General features: G+C 38.3%; 1 protein-coding gene across 2 annotated transcripts in view; it reads left to right on the top strand.

The window, feature by feature from the left end:
• CCDC171 (coiled-coil domain containing 171) overlaps nt 1-16,216 on the top strand; it is a 322,618-nt gene extending 306,402 nt beyond the window's left edge. For both annotated transcript variants that reach the window (XM_068974547.1, XM_068974546.1), the window contains exon 25: nt 15,995-16,216. In XM_068974547.1, coding sequence (XP_068830648.1) covers nt 15,995-16,216 — 222 coding nt within the window. The remainder of the gene's footprint in view (nt 1-15,994) is intronic.
• Nucleotides 16,217-17,761: the final 1,545 nt, after the last annotated feature.

Here is a 17,761-nt window from a genome sequence, read left to right as displayed (position 1 = left end):
CCTGAAAGGCTAAACAGAAGGACAAAAACTTATTAAAAAATTGTTGAGTTTCTCAAAAAAAGTGCATTTTTATGAGCAAAGGCTGAATTCCATACTCTTGAATTGTGCCTAGAGCTTTCTGCTCTTACTTGTCAGAAGTTTTTCCTATCCCAGGTCATCTTTGTATCAATACAATCCTATTATTTGTGATACTAACCATAAATGAAAAGTAAGCAAACTCTGGGAGATAGGGAAGGACAAGGAAGCCTGGTGTGCTGCAGTCCATGGGATCGCAGGGAGCTGGACATGACTGAGCGACTGAATGACAGCAAAACCATAAATTGATTGCTGGTTGATACTAAGTTTTGATCATCTAAAAATCAGATCTTCTTCTCAGAAGGGCCTGCGGAACTGATCTGAAATTTAGCTCTAGTCATCTAGAGATCTGTTTTTGAGCAGGTTCTTAGTGCATCACTGTACTGTTCCCTAGATTCCCGTCCAGTTCAGTAGAGGGAGTGACTGAATCGTAGTCATCCTAGTTCTGAGCACGTTGCCGAGAAGAAAGTAGTTAAACATCTTGCTGTGTGTGAGCAGGTCGAGGGCAGGCAGACGCCATGCACCTTGACCACCTATTATGAAGCTTTTTGCTGCTGTGTCAAGTGAAAGCGAGTTAATTGGGTGAAGCTGTGGAGCATGTTAGGGGCCTGGTTGAGGGTTGCTGTCTGACAGCTGAATGTCAGCCAAAGCCAGTCAAGTGTAGCTGAGAGACAGAGAGCTGTCACAAAGTTCCTGCAGCCTGGAGCACAGTGAGGGAGCTGAAACATGGTTCCGTCTCACTTTCTCCCTCATTGAATCCAAGCACCTTAAAAGATTTTCCACTGTATGTGTCAACTCTTGTTCTCTAAGCTGTTTCCCAGAACTGTCCTGCATTCAAATGATTGAACAAAAGATGCTAATGTTTAGCAAAGTGAATGTAAATTCCCTCTTTTCCCCTTTTCTGCCCAAGCAGATAGACATTCAACTCAAAGGAAACTTTGAAGGTTTACATCAAACAATTAGATTGCCTCCAAATTTAGCTTATAATAGAATCCTTTTCTCAAGAGAGTATAAAAATTGAAAATTTAAGCAGGAGAATAAGCAATGCGTCTTTCTCTGATACAGCAAATCTAGGTCAAGAGAACTAGGATTCCGGCCTGGGTGTCTTGTGCTTGCACACTTGCCAAGATAACTGTCCTCTTGTCTTTCTGTCACAGGCTGCTTTCCTTTACTTACAGAGCAGCCTAAGGTGAAATGCGATAATGACACTCACCAGGTAGAGAAAGATACGCACAGAAAGGAACAGTGAGAATCCTTTTGAAACTTTGAACACTTTAGAAAGGAAAAATCAGAAAAAGTTAGAATTAAAGAATGAAAATTAAACATTGTGAAATGGATTAGAAGCTGTGTATTCAGTCAAAAATAAGCAAATATGTGGTATGGCTGTGATCTACTGGTCACTAGTCAAGCCACTGGCTTCCCAGGTAAAGAACTCACCTGGCAATGCAGGAGATGTGGGTTCACTCTCTGGGTTGGGAAGATACCCTGGAGAAGGCCATGGCAACCCACTCCAGAATTCTTGCCTGGAGGATTCCATGGACAGAGAAGCCGGGCAGGCTTCAGTCCATGGGTTGCAAAAGGGCTGGACATGACTTAGTGACTGAACAGCGGCTAGTCAAGCCACTGGTAATACTGAAACCAACACAGATAGAATAGTCTGTGCCTCCAGGGAAGGAACACTCCATGCCAGCGCTGACCATTGCGACATACTGTGATGCTGGAGTCATGGCTGTCGAACGTGTGGAGGACAGTTAGTGTGCCTGAGGAACGAAATTTTAATTTCACAGAAAATTCAAATTTAATTAATTTAAAATTAATTACATATGCTCAGTGGCTACTACAATAAACAGCACAGGCTGAAGCACACAGCAGACTGTGATGCCGTGCTGTTATAAAAGCAGCAGTGTGGGTGTCTGGATAACGCCAAGAAGGGGCTTGTAACCCAGCTGTAGGGAGGCTGGATTCAGGGAAGGCTTGAGGGCAAGGTGATGCCTGAGGTGAGTTGTGAAAGCCCAGTGAAGAAGCCTCCTTTTATTTATTTTTTTTTTATTTTGTTCTATTTTATTTTTTTTCCTTCTTTTTTTTAATTAATTTTTTTATTTAATTTTAAAATCTTTAATTCTTACATGTGTTCCCAAACATGAAACCCCCTCCCACCTCAAAAAAATTGCAAAAAAAATTGCAAACAGCCTCCTTTTAAATAGAAAAAGCCTCCCTTTAAATAGAAAAAGCTGCTTGAAGAAGAGAATCTGAGATAAGAGAAGGCAGGGCTTGCTTCAGGATCAGCGTTTTGATTAGTCTCAGGGGCAAAGGAGTCTATGGGAGATTGCCTTAACATAATGGTAGCCTCCAAGGACTCTAGCAGGCAGGTTATCCCCGAACTCACAGAACAGGAGGTCTCACAGATGAAATTAGGATCCTCAAATCACACGGTTTAGCAAATCAATCTAAAACACACAGCAAGAAGCAGATGGTAGGGAGGCAGCAGGGGGATAGACCCTACTCTCTGGTTCCTTGCTTGTAAGCTGTTCAAATGGCCTCTCTCTCAGCTGCATCCGCCTTCTCCACGTGAGGTTATGGGACCAAGGTGGAGCACTGAGAAAGCGGGATTAGGTGACTGAAGATGCCTCGGTCCACTTATCCACGCTTGTCTTGAGAAATACTCCTGGCCAGTATCTCTGTAGCTTGCCACTTAGGCAGCTGGACAGCTTTGGGTTTTCTCTGTAGCTCTGGGGGCAATTTGCCTGTGTTCTGTGCTTTAGTTGTATCTGACTCTTTGCAACCCTATGGACTGTAGCCCACCAGGCTCCTCTGTCCATAGGATTCTCCAGGCAAGAATACTGGAGTGGCGTGCCGTTTCTTTCTTCAAGGGATCTTCCCAACCCAGGCATCAAACCCGCATCTCCTGTTTCTCCTGCATTGGCAGACAGATTCTTTATTGGCTGAGCCATTGGGGGCAATTTGAGGCTGACATTAATCTGGAGGTGATGCATCTCTCCCTCTTTCTTGTTTGTCTGGGAGTAGCCTGTCCTGCAGGGGACCGGACTAATAAATACCTTTTCCTATCATATAGATTCTGCCTCCTATCTCACACTACTGGCTGATTCATTCTCTATGTTTAACAGTTCTTATGAGTTACGTCTGTCCTATTTTTTCTTGTCTTCAAGAGAAAATTTGAATATTCTCAGATAATAAGTAAATATACAATAAAGTAGAGGTCAAGTAGAAAAAAGAGAGAAGTCTGAAGGAGTGACTTGCTTAGAAAAATTAAAAGTGCATTTGTAGACTAGAGAACATGACAAGACACTTGAATAACAGATGAACAATTTTAGAAAAGAGCTTTAAAACCTTTGTCAAAATTGGTATCTTGTGGCTACCCTAACCTGAGTTGCGTTTCAAACAAATCAAGGCCTTTGTGAAAAAGTGGTGTGCGGGCTCTTGGGGAGTTTATGTGACTGAGGGCCTTGGTGATGGTGGAAGGGCAGGTGGAGGTTTTGTGGGCAGGTGGTCAGAGGAGGTGACGAGAAGCAGAGAACGCAGTGTAGGTCTTCTCCTCTGTGCGGGCCTATGGCCTGGCTTCTGGTCTCTGAGAAAAAGATGCCTACAGGTGGAAGCTGAAAGAAATGTTTTATGACAGACAGTGTGAGACACTGGGTTCCAGTCCGAGTTACCACAGGTTTCAGAGGGAAGAGTGGGTGTAGGGCTAGTCTGTGTAAAGATGGTGCCCATGTGGCACAACGAGTCTCTCTAATAACGTTGGAGGCAGGGCCTGATGCAAGGATGTCAGACACCCAGCAACTTTTGACAGGGAGTTTGAGGTCATGTGTGATCTGGTCAGCAAAGAACTAGGGAAATGTGACTCATTACTGGGACCTTGCTTGTGTCCATGGAACAGTTAGTCTAGCAAACTCTAAGTACCATTGTCCATCAAAATGTAATACTACAAAACAGCAGTTGTGTGGTTACAGAGTATTGAACAAATTATAATTTAAGAACTGACTCCAAACACAGGTAGTCAAGGACAAGGTGAACTCTCTAAAGGCAGAGAATTTTGGTGTGTAATTCACTTCTGTATCCCAGTACCCTGAACAGTGTCTGACACTTTCTAGGCATTTTAGTTTCTTCTTTGATTTTATTCTTTTAACAGATAGTAGATATCTATTAAAAGAATTAGTGAGTGGAGCTAATTTAGGGTCCTAATGCTATCTTGCGGAAAGTCTTATCATATGGAATTGGTCATGCAGGGAGTAGGTTCTTGAAATGGAATCCGTAGCTCTATTATTTTGGAATTTTGTGGTTGCTGCATTACTCTCACAGTTCTATAAGATGTTCTCCCTAGAGATGGGTTTGGTTTGAGACTGCTGGAAATGGCCTGGTTCTATCAGAAGTAGCATTCCTGCCTATCATGTAAAGGAAATGTCATTGCCAGCTAAGTGGTTTGTTTTGAAACGTATGCCCCAGTGCTTGTTGTGATTGGAAGGCATTCCACAGATGTGAACCCCAGATCACATGATTTGTCTTACATCTGAAGGGTTCCTCTCTCACTGAGAAACAGAGAGGCCACATTCTTTTAACTCAGGATAACCAGTCCCTCCAGAAAGGCCCAGCTGGGGCACTGGCCGAAGGGCCAGCAGCCCTGGGGAATATAGCACGGATCTCTTCGATCATCAGCAGGGGAATGAAGACTTAGCAACATTTCATGAAGAATGGCTGAGGATTTCAGGTTTGATTAAAGTGGAGTAACAAAGGAGCATCGTTTAAACCAGCCCTGGAAGGGAGGGGCAGGAAAAAATGGGTTTCGATTTTTAACATGCGAATTTATTGCTAATTTTGTTGAAATATGTGACTGACAGATACCACGTTAGTGAGACTAAGTAAAACCATCTCTTTCAAACAGCTTTCAATTTTAGATGTTTCTTCCTTCTTCTGCTCTTTTTTACCTGAGGGCATGGCCAGTATTGCTACTCAGAGAAAAACATGCTGCTAAAAGGTCTAAGTTTATAGCTTCCAGATATTACTAAATTTTTGACATTGAATAAAAAAGGACTTATAACTTTAAGAGGAAATTCTTCAGTAATGAAAAAGTGGTCAGAAAACTTTTGCTTAATAGTTCCCAGAGAGAGTGTGACATGTGTGCATTTTGACCACAGAAGTCATAACTTGGCGGCGGGAAGTGCTGTTTGGAGTTAAATAAAGGCACGCAGGTTGTAAGTAGGCACTCCACGTGAGGAGCTACGCTTGTACAGAGGTGCGAGTTACTCATATGTGTGTACTTAATGTCAGATGGTGGATATGAGTTAGATACCTGGAAACATTGAAGGAAGAAAGTGTTCTCAGCTAAATTAAAATCCGATTTTCAAAACTTGCAAAAACACTTGGTTCACGACCTCCCCTCTGAGACCTTTAACAAACCAATTACATTTCATTCTGACCACACAGTTCAGAGTCCTAACTATACTAAAATATGGGTTTCAGTATGTATAAAATTAGTCTTTTTCAGTAAAGCAGTTTTAGTTATAAAAGTGCTATAGATAATTGGAAAATTCAGAAGCTTAGGGGAAAAAATTCCTGCAGTCTCAATACCTCACAACAAGTATCCGATGTAATTTTGTGTATCTCATTTTCATTTATATAGTCTTGCTCAAGGGTGGGCAAAAGCACAGCCTGTGAACCAAATCTACTTTCTATCTGTTTTTGTATAGCCTGTAAACTAAGAATGGTTTTTACATTTTTAAATGTTTAAAAAATGAATTAAAAAAGAATAATATTTCATGATGTGAAAATTATGGTAAATTCAAATTTCAGTGTTCATTAATGCAGTTTTATTGGAACATGGCCGCACTAATTCATTTATATATGTTATCTGTAGTTGCTTTGGGGCTACAACAGCAGAGTTTAGTAGTTGCAACAGAGACATATGGCTTGCAAAGCATGAAATATTTATCTGATCCTCAATAGAAAAAGGCTTCTGACCCCTGGTCAAGCCTCAGCATTTGTCTGTGTTCTACAACTATTTGTTAATATAACCATAAATTTTATAGCCATATAATATTCCATCAAGTGACTAAAGCTTACTTAAATGTACTTCTGTTATTGAATATCAGATTATATCTAACTTTTGTCTGTTATTAACATTAAGAGACTAATCATAAATGGAATTGTTGGGTCAATGGCTTTAACTATTTCAAGACAGTTGCCAAGTTATAGTCCAAATGGTTCAATCAATTTGTACATCACTAGCAATTTGTGAATGCCTGTTTTTTAATGCCTTCACGAACATCAATTATCACAATTTTTTAAATTGAATTTTGATTGGTAATGAACATCTCACTTCCCTTATATTTTTGATTACTATTGGCAGTTACCATGTTTCCCATTTGTTTGTTAATCAGTTGTATTTTGACTTTTGTGAACTGCCAGTTTAAAACCTTTGATCGTGATTCAGTAGTTTTAAAGATAAAAAAAACACAGAAAGAAAATATTTTGGACTTTCAAAGCTTTTCCCTTATAATATGTTCTCTAGTTTATTCTCCTTTTCTATAAACAATTAGCAGTTTCTGTGATTCTCTTTCCAGAAAGAAGAGAAGATATATGTATACATGTATGTGTTTATACTATTTTTTGGCTGCTCTGTGCAGCCTGTGGGATCTCAGTTCCCCAATCAGGGATTGAACCAAGCTCCTTGTATTGGAAGCACAAAGTCCTAACCACTGGACTGCCAGGGAATTCCCTGTACTTATTTATGTATTTTTTCATACAAATGGGTTCTTTCTCTTTATACACACACACAGACACGCACATGCATGCATGTGCGTGCACATGAGCGTGCACTGTTTTGAATCTTATTTCACTTGGATGTATTTCTACATCAGTATTTACATATTTACATCAGTTTTCAAAATTGTTGTATTATATGATTGTATCATACTTCACTTAACACTTCAGTTTCATTTTGAAAGTGTTTTTCTAAAAGAATTCTTTGATGAATGTGTCTGTATGCTTATCTTGGTGAGCTTCTGTGGGTGTAGCCATAGAAGAAATGTCTAACAGTGGAATTACTGAATCAAAAACAGGTACAATTTAAGTTTTGTCTTCCCAAAAGTTTGCACCAGAGTACAGCCCAGCCTATGTGGTAGGAACTTGCCTGTTTCCCTCTCTTAGCAGTGGGTTTCATCAGACATCTAAATTTTCGGCTATTTTATAGGCAAAAAGTAAGCTTTCACTGTCACATTTTGTGTTGCGTTTCTTTGATTGTGAATGAGGTTTACCTTTTTTTTTTTTATATGTTTATTGCTTATTGTATTTCTCTGCCCTCCACCAAGCAGCCAATATATATCTGAGGTGAAGGCTGTCAGTGGTTTCCTGACCTCTTTTCTCATTCTTTCTTTGTAACTGAACCTCTGACTATTACCCAGGCCATTCAGGGGCAGGGGGAAGCTGTATTTTTCAGACTTCCCTGAAACTAAGTTAGCCACATGACTAAATTCTAGCCAATGGGTTGTAAACAAAAGTACTCTGATTTTAGGAGATGTTTTCAAATGTAAGTGATACCTTCTCCTTTACTGTCCTTCTTTCTTCTGGCTAGAATGCAGACATAATGGCTGGAACTTGAACAACCATTTTGGATCCTGGAGGTGGAAGCCACATACTGAGACTGTGGAACCCAAGGTAGAAGCAGTCTGGATTCCTGGTAGCTTCATATAGCTATATCAGAGAGGAATAAACTTCTGTCTTGTTAAAGCCACTGACATTTTGAGTTTCCTGTTACAGCTGAATCCATTATTAATAAATGCACTATCCAGAGCCTATTTTCTAATTAGGTTCTTCTTTTTCTTGATTTTCATAAGTTTTTTCTAATTTAAGAAAACTACCCTATGGCTATCATACGTGTTGCATATATTTTATCAGCTTTTCATTTCAGTTTTGCAATGGCAATTTTCTATTAAGTTTATTTATTCAATTAATTCAGTTAATTAAGCATAAATTTTTATTTATCCAATTTTTGTCCCTTTTTAATATACATGAGTGTATGGATATATTTACTTTTCACATTCTCTCTGATTGTTTGAAAAATTTATATTCTTAAGATCCAGGGGGAAAATGGTCTTTTTTGAATTTTCTGGCCATTTCTAGTATTCTCTACTGTCAGGTGTATCAGAATTGCCGGGAAAGGAGCAGACTGGGAGCACAGGGGTGTGAAGGAACATAAGAAAAGAAAGAACAAAAGCCATCTGGGAAAATTCTTTGACTCTTTTTCCAACCTCAATCATGTCAGGAAGTCTAAACATCCAAGAGAAGAAAATGGGAATTGTTATCTTGTCAGGCACAAGACAACTTTAAAGCAATTTAAAATTAAAGTTTAACTGTTATGGTGTAATTTAAAACTTCAGCACTGAGTGTAATCTCTGAATGTAGCAACATACAAGCTTCTTTGGTGAAAGGGCTAGAACTTTTATTTTATGTAAATGTCATAAAATCTATTCATTTACTCCAGTACTGTGGATATTCAAGTGGATATAAGAAACGAAACATCTATTTTTAACCTCTAGTACAACCTACGTGCTTTTCTTTTCCACTTTCACAGAGATTTGTTGAGCCCTTACTGTCTTTATGAAATAGCTCTGGATATGAATAAGCCTGAGGCCGTGTCTTCTTTGGGTGATGTGATAAGGTGGTGGCCAGGCATAAGGGGAGAAGAATCATGGATCAAGAGTCGGATCTCTTTGCACCACTTAACAAGCTGTGCAGCGTGGAGCAGTGCTTGCCACTCTTGTGATCCCTGGTTCTTTGACTATAAAATGAAGAGTAGTAGTGCCTTCCCATTGAGTGGCTATGAGAGTTGAGATACTGCCAATAAAGCTGAACATAGCACAGTGCCTGACATTTATGTTCATACATGTTAGTTCAAAATTTGGAATTTATTATCACTTGAGAAGAGTAGAAAGAGAGGTGAAGGGAAGCTACTGTATGTTATGCATTTTTTTGTATATTATTTCATTTAATCCTTGTAACAGCTCCATAAAGGATTAGTCTTCATATATAATGGATAAGATGCAGGCTCAAACAGGTTAAGAAACATGTCTTAGATTACATAGTGAGTACACGGCAGACTGAAAACCCGAGGCCTCTTCAGCTTCAAAGCCTGAATTCTTTCCAGTGCACTGTGCTACTTTTAATTGTGACATAATCTGTATATATGTGAAATAACCAAATATAAAATATAAAACCAAAATCATGAAATAATAACATGAGTGGTTTGTTTATTTATTCATCAGTTGGAAATCTTATTTTCAGATACTCTTCTAAGTGCTAGGAATACAAAGTCATGATTCCATTACCCTAGGTGCTTAGTTTTCTGGGGAGATGAATGAATACAAGTAAGTGAAAACAGAAAAATAAATGTTCACAAAGGAATGCCAACATGTGATTGAATGTAGCAGCTCACAGCAGTTGGGGAAGTGTGTGGCAATGAGCTGAAAAGGGCTTACAAGGAGGAGAACCTTGGCAGAGTCTGAAAGGTAGAGAAGGCACACTCATCCCACAGAGGATAGAGGTGTATACCAGACAGTGAACAGACCAGAGGCAGGTGTGAGCTATGGAACATCTCATTTCCTGACTCACAAGTCCATATAAAGTGAAGTGAAGTGAAAATCACTCACTCGTGTCTGTGTCCGACTTTGCGACCCCATGGACGGAATTCTCTAGGCCAGAATACTGGAGTGGGTAGCCTATCTCTTCTCTAGCAGATCTTCCCGACCCAGGAATTGAACTGGGGTCTCCTGCATTGCAGATGGATTCCTTACCAATTGAGCTATCAGGGAAGCCTCAAGCCTATGTAATAATCTGCAAGTCCATGTAAGCAGATTATAGAGTACAAGTGAGTAAGTGCTAGGCTAGCTGGGTAGGGCAACAATGTGCTTGTGAACCAGGCTGCAAACAACTGCAGGGTCACATGGCAAAGAGCATGCTTATAAGGAAGGCATAATCTAATTAATCTACCACATTAACCAAGTCGTTGAGGCTGAAACTGAACCAGACTGACTTAAGAACTCTGGCTTTCGAACGAATGTGAACTGTCTGCTTGAGGAGTAAATTGCTGTGATGTGAATCGAGTTGGTTATTAGTATCTTCTGCCTCTCTTTTTTGCTTTGTTTCTCCCTTTATGGTTGCCCTTCCTTTTTAATCTCTAAGTGTCTAAACTTCTCAGATTGTGTTCTCTCTCTCTCTGGAGACTGTTTTACAGGGCCCTGCTGACTCACATATCCCCACCTAGCCTATCTTGTTAGTGAGCTAAAGATGAAACTGGTCTGTACTAAGGTTGTAATAAGTTATGGAGGGAGGAATGTGTAAAATATTTCTACATGTTTGGTATTGGTAACTCAAAGTTATAATTGATGACTCCAGGGAATAAATATTTAATAATGTGCTAGCAGGGGTATATATATATATATATTTGTATATGTTTATATACACACATATATATGTATAGCAAGTATATGTGTGTAGCTATATTTATCAGGTATATGTATATGTGTGTGTGGTCTAATGAATAAACAGATAGATAGACAGATATCTGAGGTGCATAACCAAGCATTCCATAAGAGAAAACTATACACATAATTATTGTCAAATCTGACTGTATAAACTGTAGTATCCTGTGAGGCCTAATGGCAAAAGTGGAAAATAGGTAAAATTTGGTTATCTAACTTGAAGCATTCAGAAGGAAGAAAATTCTGTGTTCTGATTACTAAGACTCTAGTGATAAGAACGTATTAGGAGCTAAAGTAGAAATGGCAAGGGAGCCTCTTCATAAGGCCCTCTTGTGGGTACTTTGATTCCTTCATCAGTTTATGCAGAGCTGCGTACTCTACTTAAAATCAGTCAATAATTTACAGAGCTTAAAACGTCATCATGGAGGTCAAAGTAATAAAAAATGTATCACAGAATTTAGTTGAATGTAGCTACCTCATCTAAACTATGGCTAATTTTATTATCTATTTGGCTTTTTTAAAGAATCATCTGCAGTATGTATTCCTTCCCCTTAAGAGTGGCCCATCTATATCCTCTCAAAATCTGAAGAATTATGTTTAGGAACTCTGATTTATGGGTTAATGGTATTCACAAAAGTTAGGTGTTAACCTTATGCCATACATCGTCATGGGTTGGAATCATGGTGGACATGTAGAACTTCAGAGCTAGAAAGAGTCCTGTTGTTCAGTTACTAAGTCATATCCAGCTCTTTGCAACTCCATGAATTGCAGCACTCCTAGCTTCTCTGTCCTTCACTATCTCCTGGAGCTGGCTCAGACTCATGTCCATTGAGTCAGTAATGCCATCCAACCATCTCATCCTCTCTTGCCCCCTTCTCCTCCTGTCCTCAGTCTTTCCCAGTATTTGGGTTTCTTCCTGTGAGTCAGCTCTTTGCACCAGGTGGCCAAAGTATTGGAGCTTCAGCTTCAGCATCAGTCCTTCCAATGAATATTCAGGGTTGATTTCCTTTAAGATTGACTGATTTGATCTCCTTGCAGTCTAAGGGACTCACAAAAGTCTTCTCCTGCACCACAGTTCAAAAGCATCAATTCTTTGATGCTAGGCCTTCTTTATGGTCCAGCTCTCACATCCATACATGACTACTCTGGACCTTTGTCAGCAAAGTGATGTCCCTGTTTTTTAATACTTTTGTCTACGTTTGTCATAGCTTTTCTTCCAAGGAGCAAGCGTCTTTTAATTTCATGGCTGCAGTCATCATCCATCATGATTTTGGAGGCCAAGAAAATAAAATCTGTCACTGTTTCCACTTTCCCCCCAACCTATTTGCCATGAAGTAATGGGACCAGATGTCATGATCTTAGTTTTTTGGATGTTGCATTTTAAGTCAGCTTTCTCCCTCTCCCCTTTCACTCTCATCAAGAGGCTCTTCAGTTCCTCTTCACTTTCTGCCATTAGAATGGTATCATCTGGTCTTCATTTTTTTAGGCAAAGGAAGTGAGACCTATAATTCACTCACCTAAATGACACAGCTGAATTGTAACAGAACTGGGAGGGAAAAAATATAGTCTTCTGATCTCTAGTCCAGTACTCCTTTCACCATACTATTTGCCTGATATAATCTCCTTGCAATACTATTCAGGCTTACTAAATTAAATCACTCCTCATTTTTTATACTACTAGATTCTGGAAGACTTAACTTTATCATAAATGCTGCCCAGGAGACAGATGGCTTAGAGACAGTCATTGTTTTAGAAGCCTTGGTGTGCAAAGTGACTTTGATATATAGGCAGTTTAGTCATTATCTTATTATTACACTAGTGTTATATTTGTTTTTGTTGTTAAAAAACACCCTTAGAAAATGGAGATATTAAAGGCTTGAAAAATGGTTAATGGACATGTCTAATCACTATATTTCATAAGATTTTTAAAATACAGAAATTTAGTAGACACATTTTGTATTGTGAATATATATTTAACTGATGGACTATAACAGCTCAAATAGAATCATTTACAGCTTATTAAGTAAATAAAAGTGCCTCCATAAAGATTCACATGACACCTAGCTTTTATTTCAGGTAGCTAATTTCTTTTTAAAAAATTGCCTACATTTTGATTTACATGAGAGACTATCAGAACACCTCAGCAGTTTAAAAAGTAGCTTAAATGACCACAGATTTAAAATATAATATCAGATGGTGAATATTAACTTTTAATGGTCTCTGATAAAAAGTTATTTAACTGCCTCTTACTCTCTGTGTTATATTAAAAGTGTTATATTTCTAAATATTATTTACAACATATTTACTTGTTATTTTAACATCATATTTTCAAGTCAAGATCTCACCAGAAGTTTTGCTAGTTTGCTTATAAGCTATTAAGTGACTTAAAATCAAATTTTATTGTATGTCATGGAAAAGATTATTTTCTAGCAGTACATGCAGTATAGCACATGACCTCAGTAACAGAAAAACAATTATTTTCATTTACACCAAAGTAAGTCTGTTTACTTGATGGAGGGTTTGTCTTTCGAGGGGTGCAAATCTTCAAAGAAATCTCTTCTTTTTTTCCATTAAAAAAATCTTAATTGGAGGATAATTGCTTTACAATATCGTGTTGGTTTTTGCCACACACCACAGCATGAATCAGCCATAAATATATATATGTCCCCTTCCTCTTGAACCTCCTCCAGCTGTCACCCCATCCCACCTCTCTAGGTTGTCACAGAGCACCAGATAGAGATGCAGGCCTAGGGAACAGGCTTGTGGACACAGCAGGGGAAGGAGCGGGTGAGGCAAATTGAGAGAGTAGTCTTGAAACATATGCATTACCATATGTAAGATAGAGAGCCAGTGGGGATTTGCTGTATGATACAGAAATCTCTTCTTTTTAATGTTGTTTCCCATGTTTAGGATGTATTATTTCTTTAGTGTTTCAAATCAGAATCTCAGGTACACAAAAAGTGAGACTCTGGTTTGAAATACCAAAGACATACTCAATACCCCATTTCAAGGTTATTTGGTCAAAAAATTTATATTAGAAATAAAAAATGCTTTCAGGCTACATGATGGAAAATAGACATAAGAAAAAGTAAGACTAGAAAAAGTAGAAGAGGCGCCCCTTTGTAGAGTTTAAAAGTGAGCAGTTAAAGACCTTTCCTGTAATGTTAGGTCGATGGACTCATAAGAACAGAAAAAGAAATTTCAAGTACAGAATATGGATTTGAGTAAGATATATCTAACAGGAGTGGTTGGTCAGTTTGGCACAGTTATCTTTCTCTAGTCGAAAGCATCAAGGAGGAGATTTTCTCAGAGAGTAGCTGAGCTTCCTTGGTCTGATTCTGCACATATACAGTTTTCTTAAACCAGAACCTGAAGTATAAAGATGTAACAAGAAACTTGTTGAAGGCTTGCCTGCCAATACTCTTTGATCGTAATAAATAGTACGATTGCTCTGAGTTTTATTATGAAGAGAATCACCCCCACCATCTCCTGCTCTTCCGTTGTCCCTCTTACCCCCAGTTCTGGCAGAATCAGTTAGCAGATGGCATTGTAGTCTTTACAGCAGCAAAATTGATCAAGTAATAATGCTGCCAATTCAGACGCAGGGCTAAAAAAATCACCAAAGATGGTTCTAGCAGCAGGAAAAGTGCAGGAATCTATACCTCCAGCCTCTGATGTAATGAGATGCCTCTGTTCTGGTTCTGAACTGATCTGGTCACCCATTAAGGTTGTGCAAGTGAAATCTCATCAGTGCTTCTAAGCAGGGTCAACATATGACCTTGGGAGTTCTTTTCTTTCAGCAAGGATAAGCTAAATCCTCTCCTTCATAAAGCCATTTGAGTGGCCATTTTAGGTGGGTTTTTTTTTTCTTTTTCTTTTTAACTTACAGCAGAAAAAGAGATGATTTCCGTCAGCTGTAGGCTTGCAGTGGAGAATCAAGAAATCAAAAGAACGGAGATCAAAGAAAATTGCTGAACTAGGTGTTAGATGCAGCCATTGATTTTTCTCCAGTTGTAGTTTTAAAAAAAATCCACAAAAATAGTAACGCATACAACAGTTGAATTTCTAATATGTTTCTGAAGCCAGAGATTGCTTCCTTCACGCTTTCACATGTAGAAACGGTTTTGTATAATATGACATAATAAAGCAGATCCTTAGCATTCATGCTGTTTTGTTGTCAAAACCTTAAGAGAATCTACCAAAAAGATGTTTTGTTATTAAAACCTCTGCAATATAAATGTGTTTTTTAATGGAGACACTTAGGACTAGACTTATTATTTCAGCAACATTTATTTACTGGGAATCTGGAAAATTCTGACATACAATTGATTGCTGTTTTTCTCCTATCTATAAATGCCATAAAGTAACACCTATCTGCTTTACTAGTAAGACTTCATTTATGTTAAGGGTTAATTACTGTTTACTGCTGTTACTTAAGACTTAAATGTATAGATTCAATAAAATATTAATTATGTTTTTAAGTATTTCATGAGTGTGTGGGTTTCTTAAGTTTGATTTCCAACAGTTTCTGGGTAGCAGTAATGTTTTAAAATATGTGACAAACTGTTTTCATGTTGCATTCCCATATCTTGATATACGGTTTCCAAATGCTTAGAATAGTCGTCACTAAAACAGGGTGGTGGCAGTATTATTAAAGGTAAAGACAGATAGTTCATTTCATTGGCATTTTATATGTTGGTATGCTATTTTCTATAGGGTGCAAGGACTGACTTGTTTTTCTTTGTGCTGTATTGTTCAATTAAATAAGTCAGGGTGATTAACACACAAATATTCATAGTTATGAATTTTCTAAGCAGTCTAATCTCCCAATTATATAGCATATATTATAGAGAGCTTCCCAGGTGAACTTAGTGGTAAAGAATCCGCCTGCCAATGCAGGAGAAGCAGGTTTGATTCCTGGATCAGAAAGATCCCCTGGAGGAGGAAATGGCAACCCACTCCAGTATTCTTGCCTGGAAAATCCCCTGGACAGAGGAGCCTGGTGGGCTACAGTCCAGAGGGTCGCAGAGAGTCAGACACGACTGAACGACTCAGCACACACACACATAGAGCATAATGAAATAAACATTATTATTAGGATTGGTTTCTGTAATTTGCCAGTGGATGGAAGAAGAGGTAAAAATGCCTGATTGTACTGACTTTTTGATTCAATAACTTGATAAAAGTTTTATACAAAGTTTTAGTGTTTAGCCCAATTCCTGATGTCCCGGCAAGTTTATGATATAGAACAAATGAGGTTCAATCACAACTTGGAAAATAATATTTATGTATTATCATATAGATTATTTAAATCGCTGTTTCCACCCCATTTCATATTATGATTCTTAGTCCACTTCTCTGTTTACGGGTTTAGACTCTGTTTGAGTTTTCAATTCTATGCTTATTGTTCTCTTCTTTTTGTATCATAGACAGGATCACGGGACCATTCAAATCTCTCCATTCCTTCAAGAGCTGCTCTTCCTGCTGACACAATTGATGTTGGGGATTTTTTGCCATTGAAAGCTGAACTTGACACAACTTACACTTTCTTAAAGGAAACACTTATAAATCCTGCGCCCCTGGCATCATCTCAATCGTCTCCAGTGACAATGTCTGCTACTGCCAAGCGACCAGCTCAGATTGGATTATGACTTTATGAAATAAAAAGCATGCAGGAAAAGTTAACAGTACAATTAAAATTGTTGTGATGGGGGATTTTCTTATCAGTTGAATTTTGTTTCAGCTCAAGTGGCCATGGGTTTTTAAAAATTGTGTAATATCTTGATGTGTTCAGGTATCTATGTCTCCTCGAATAATGAAATAACCAACTTTTTTCCCCTCTAAGTTTTATTTATTATCACAGTTACTCATTTTTATGTAACATATTTTTAAATGTTAAAGAATGACACATTTTAGGTAATTTCCTTCAGACTTAAAAAAATCAATAAGCCATTTTAGTCTCTATCTATCAAAGTTGTTTCATACTTGTCTATTTTAAAGCAGGACTGCAATACTTTAATAGGATTGAGAGAGCTATTTGAAATGTATGCCAATGATTCCTGTCATTTCATGGCAGCCCTGCCATGGTTCACTGAGCCCCCTCTTCTCTCTTGTCAGCTCAACTGAAGACAAGCATTTAGTTGCAAACTTTAAGCAGGTTGTGCAAAACAGAAATGATGTGACTGCTTCTCCTCCTGCACAATAATGTCACTCCTGGTCAATGTGAGAAGGTCAGGTTGCTCCTTGTAAAGCTACATGATACCACTTGCCCATTTGAACAAGTTAAGTTAACTGCTGCATCTGGTCCCTGCAGGCATTGAAAACGCCTCCTTTTTAGCAAGCCTGCTTTTGATAAGAAAGTCGAGCACTTGTGCTGGGAAGATGTCTGTGGTGCTTTTAGGCACTTTTTAAGGACAGTTCCCACACCAGCACAGCACATAACATATTTAGAATAAGCTGAAAAACTTCAAGGTAATGGCTGTTTTGACCTTCAAAATAGACTCCTTTTTTGTTTGTGTGGTTGGTAGGACCCAAGAGTGACGCCCATCTTTGATGCTGACAGAATTTAAAACAAGGCCATTGCCCTGCATTTTCTGCCTTGTAGCACACAAAAGTAAAATTGTATGTCAGGCCGAGATGTCGGGGAGCTGACAAGATGCCCCAGTGACATTTCAGCTAGAAAGAGCAAGTGTCTTGCAACCAAGTGGTCAAATATCAAATAATAGGTCAAGCAAGAAGGAGCTGAGTTCTAACCACAAAGAGGTTTCTGGGAACTTACTTGACAAGCTTTTGGGTGCTTTGTGGCTTGACAAAGTGATGTTCTGTTGGGTATCGCTAGACAGACTGTTCTTTATCGGCTTCAGAAGATCAGACATTGACATTGATTAAACTCTTTAACCCTTAAAGGTTAAATCCTTGCAGTTTGCATCATAGTAAGTGAAGAACAAAAGGCTATTTGTAATACATTATTTGTTTTTGTTTTAATCATTTAACTCCCCAGTGATATTAACTTCTGATGTGAGCTGTACTTTCTGATGAAGAGTTTTGATACAAAAATCCATATTTTATATTATGTTTCATTATGGAGTTTCATTATAGATACATTAGAAAACAACAGTATGTATTATGGAATCTATATTGTCTTAACTTTACAGTGACATTTGACTCAAATATACCCAGTTTTTAAGAATTTATTA

The sequence above is a fragment of the Capricornis sumatraensis genome, chromosome 6 (assembly GCF_032405125.1).
Source record: "Capricornis sumatraensis isolate serow.1 chromosome 6, serow.2, whole genome shotgun sequence".
Classification (NCBI taxonomy): Eukaryota; Metazoa; Chordata; class Mammalia; order Artiodactyla; family Bovidae; genus Capricornis; species Capricornis sumatraensis.
Note: the sequence above shows the minus strand (reverse complement) of the source record. Positions and strands in the feature narration are given on the sequence as shown.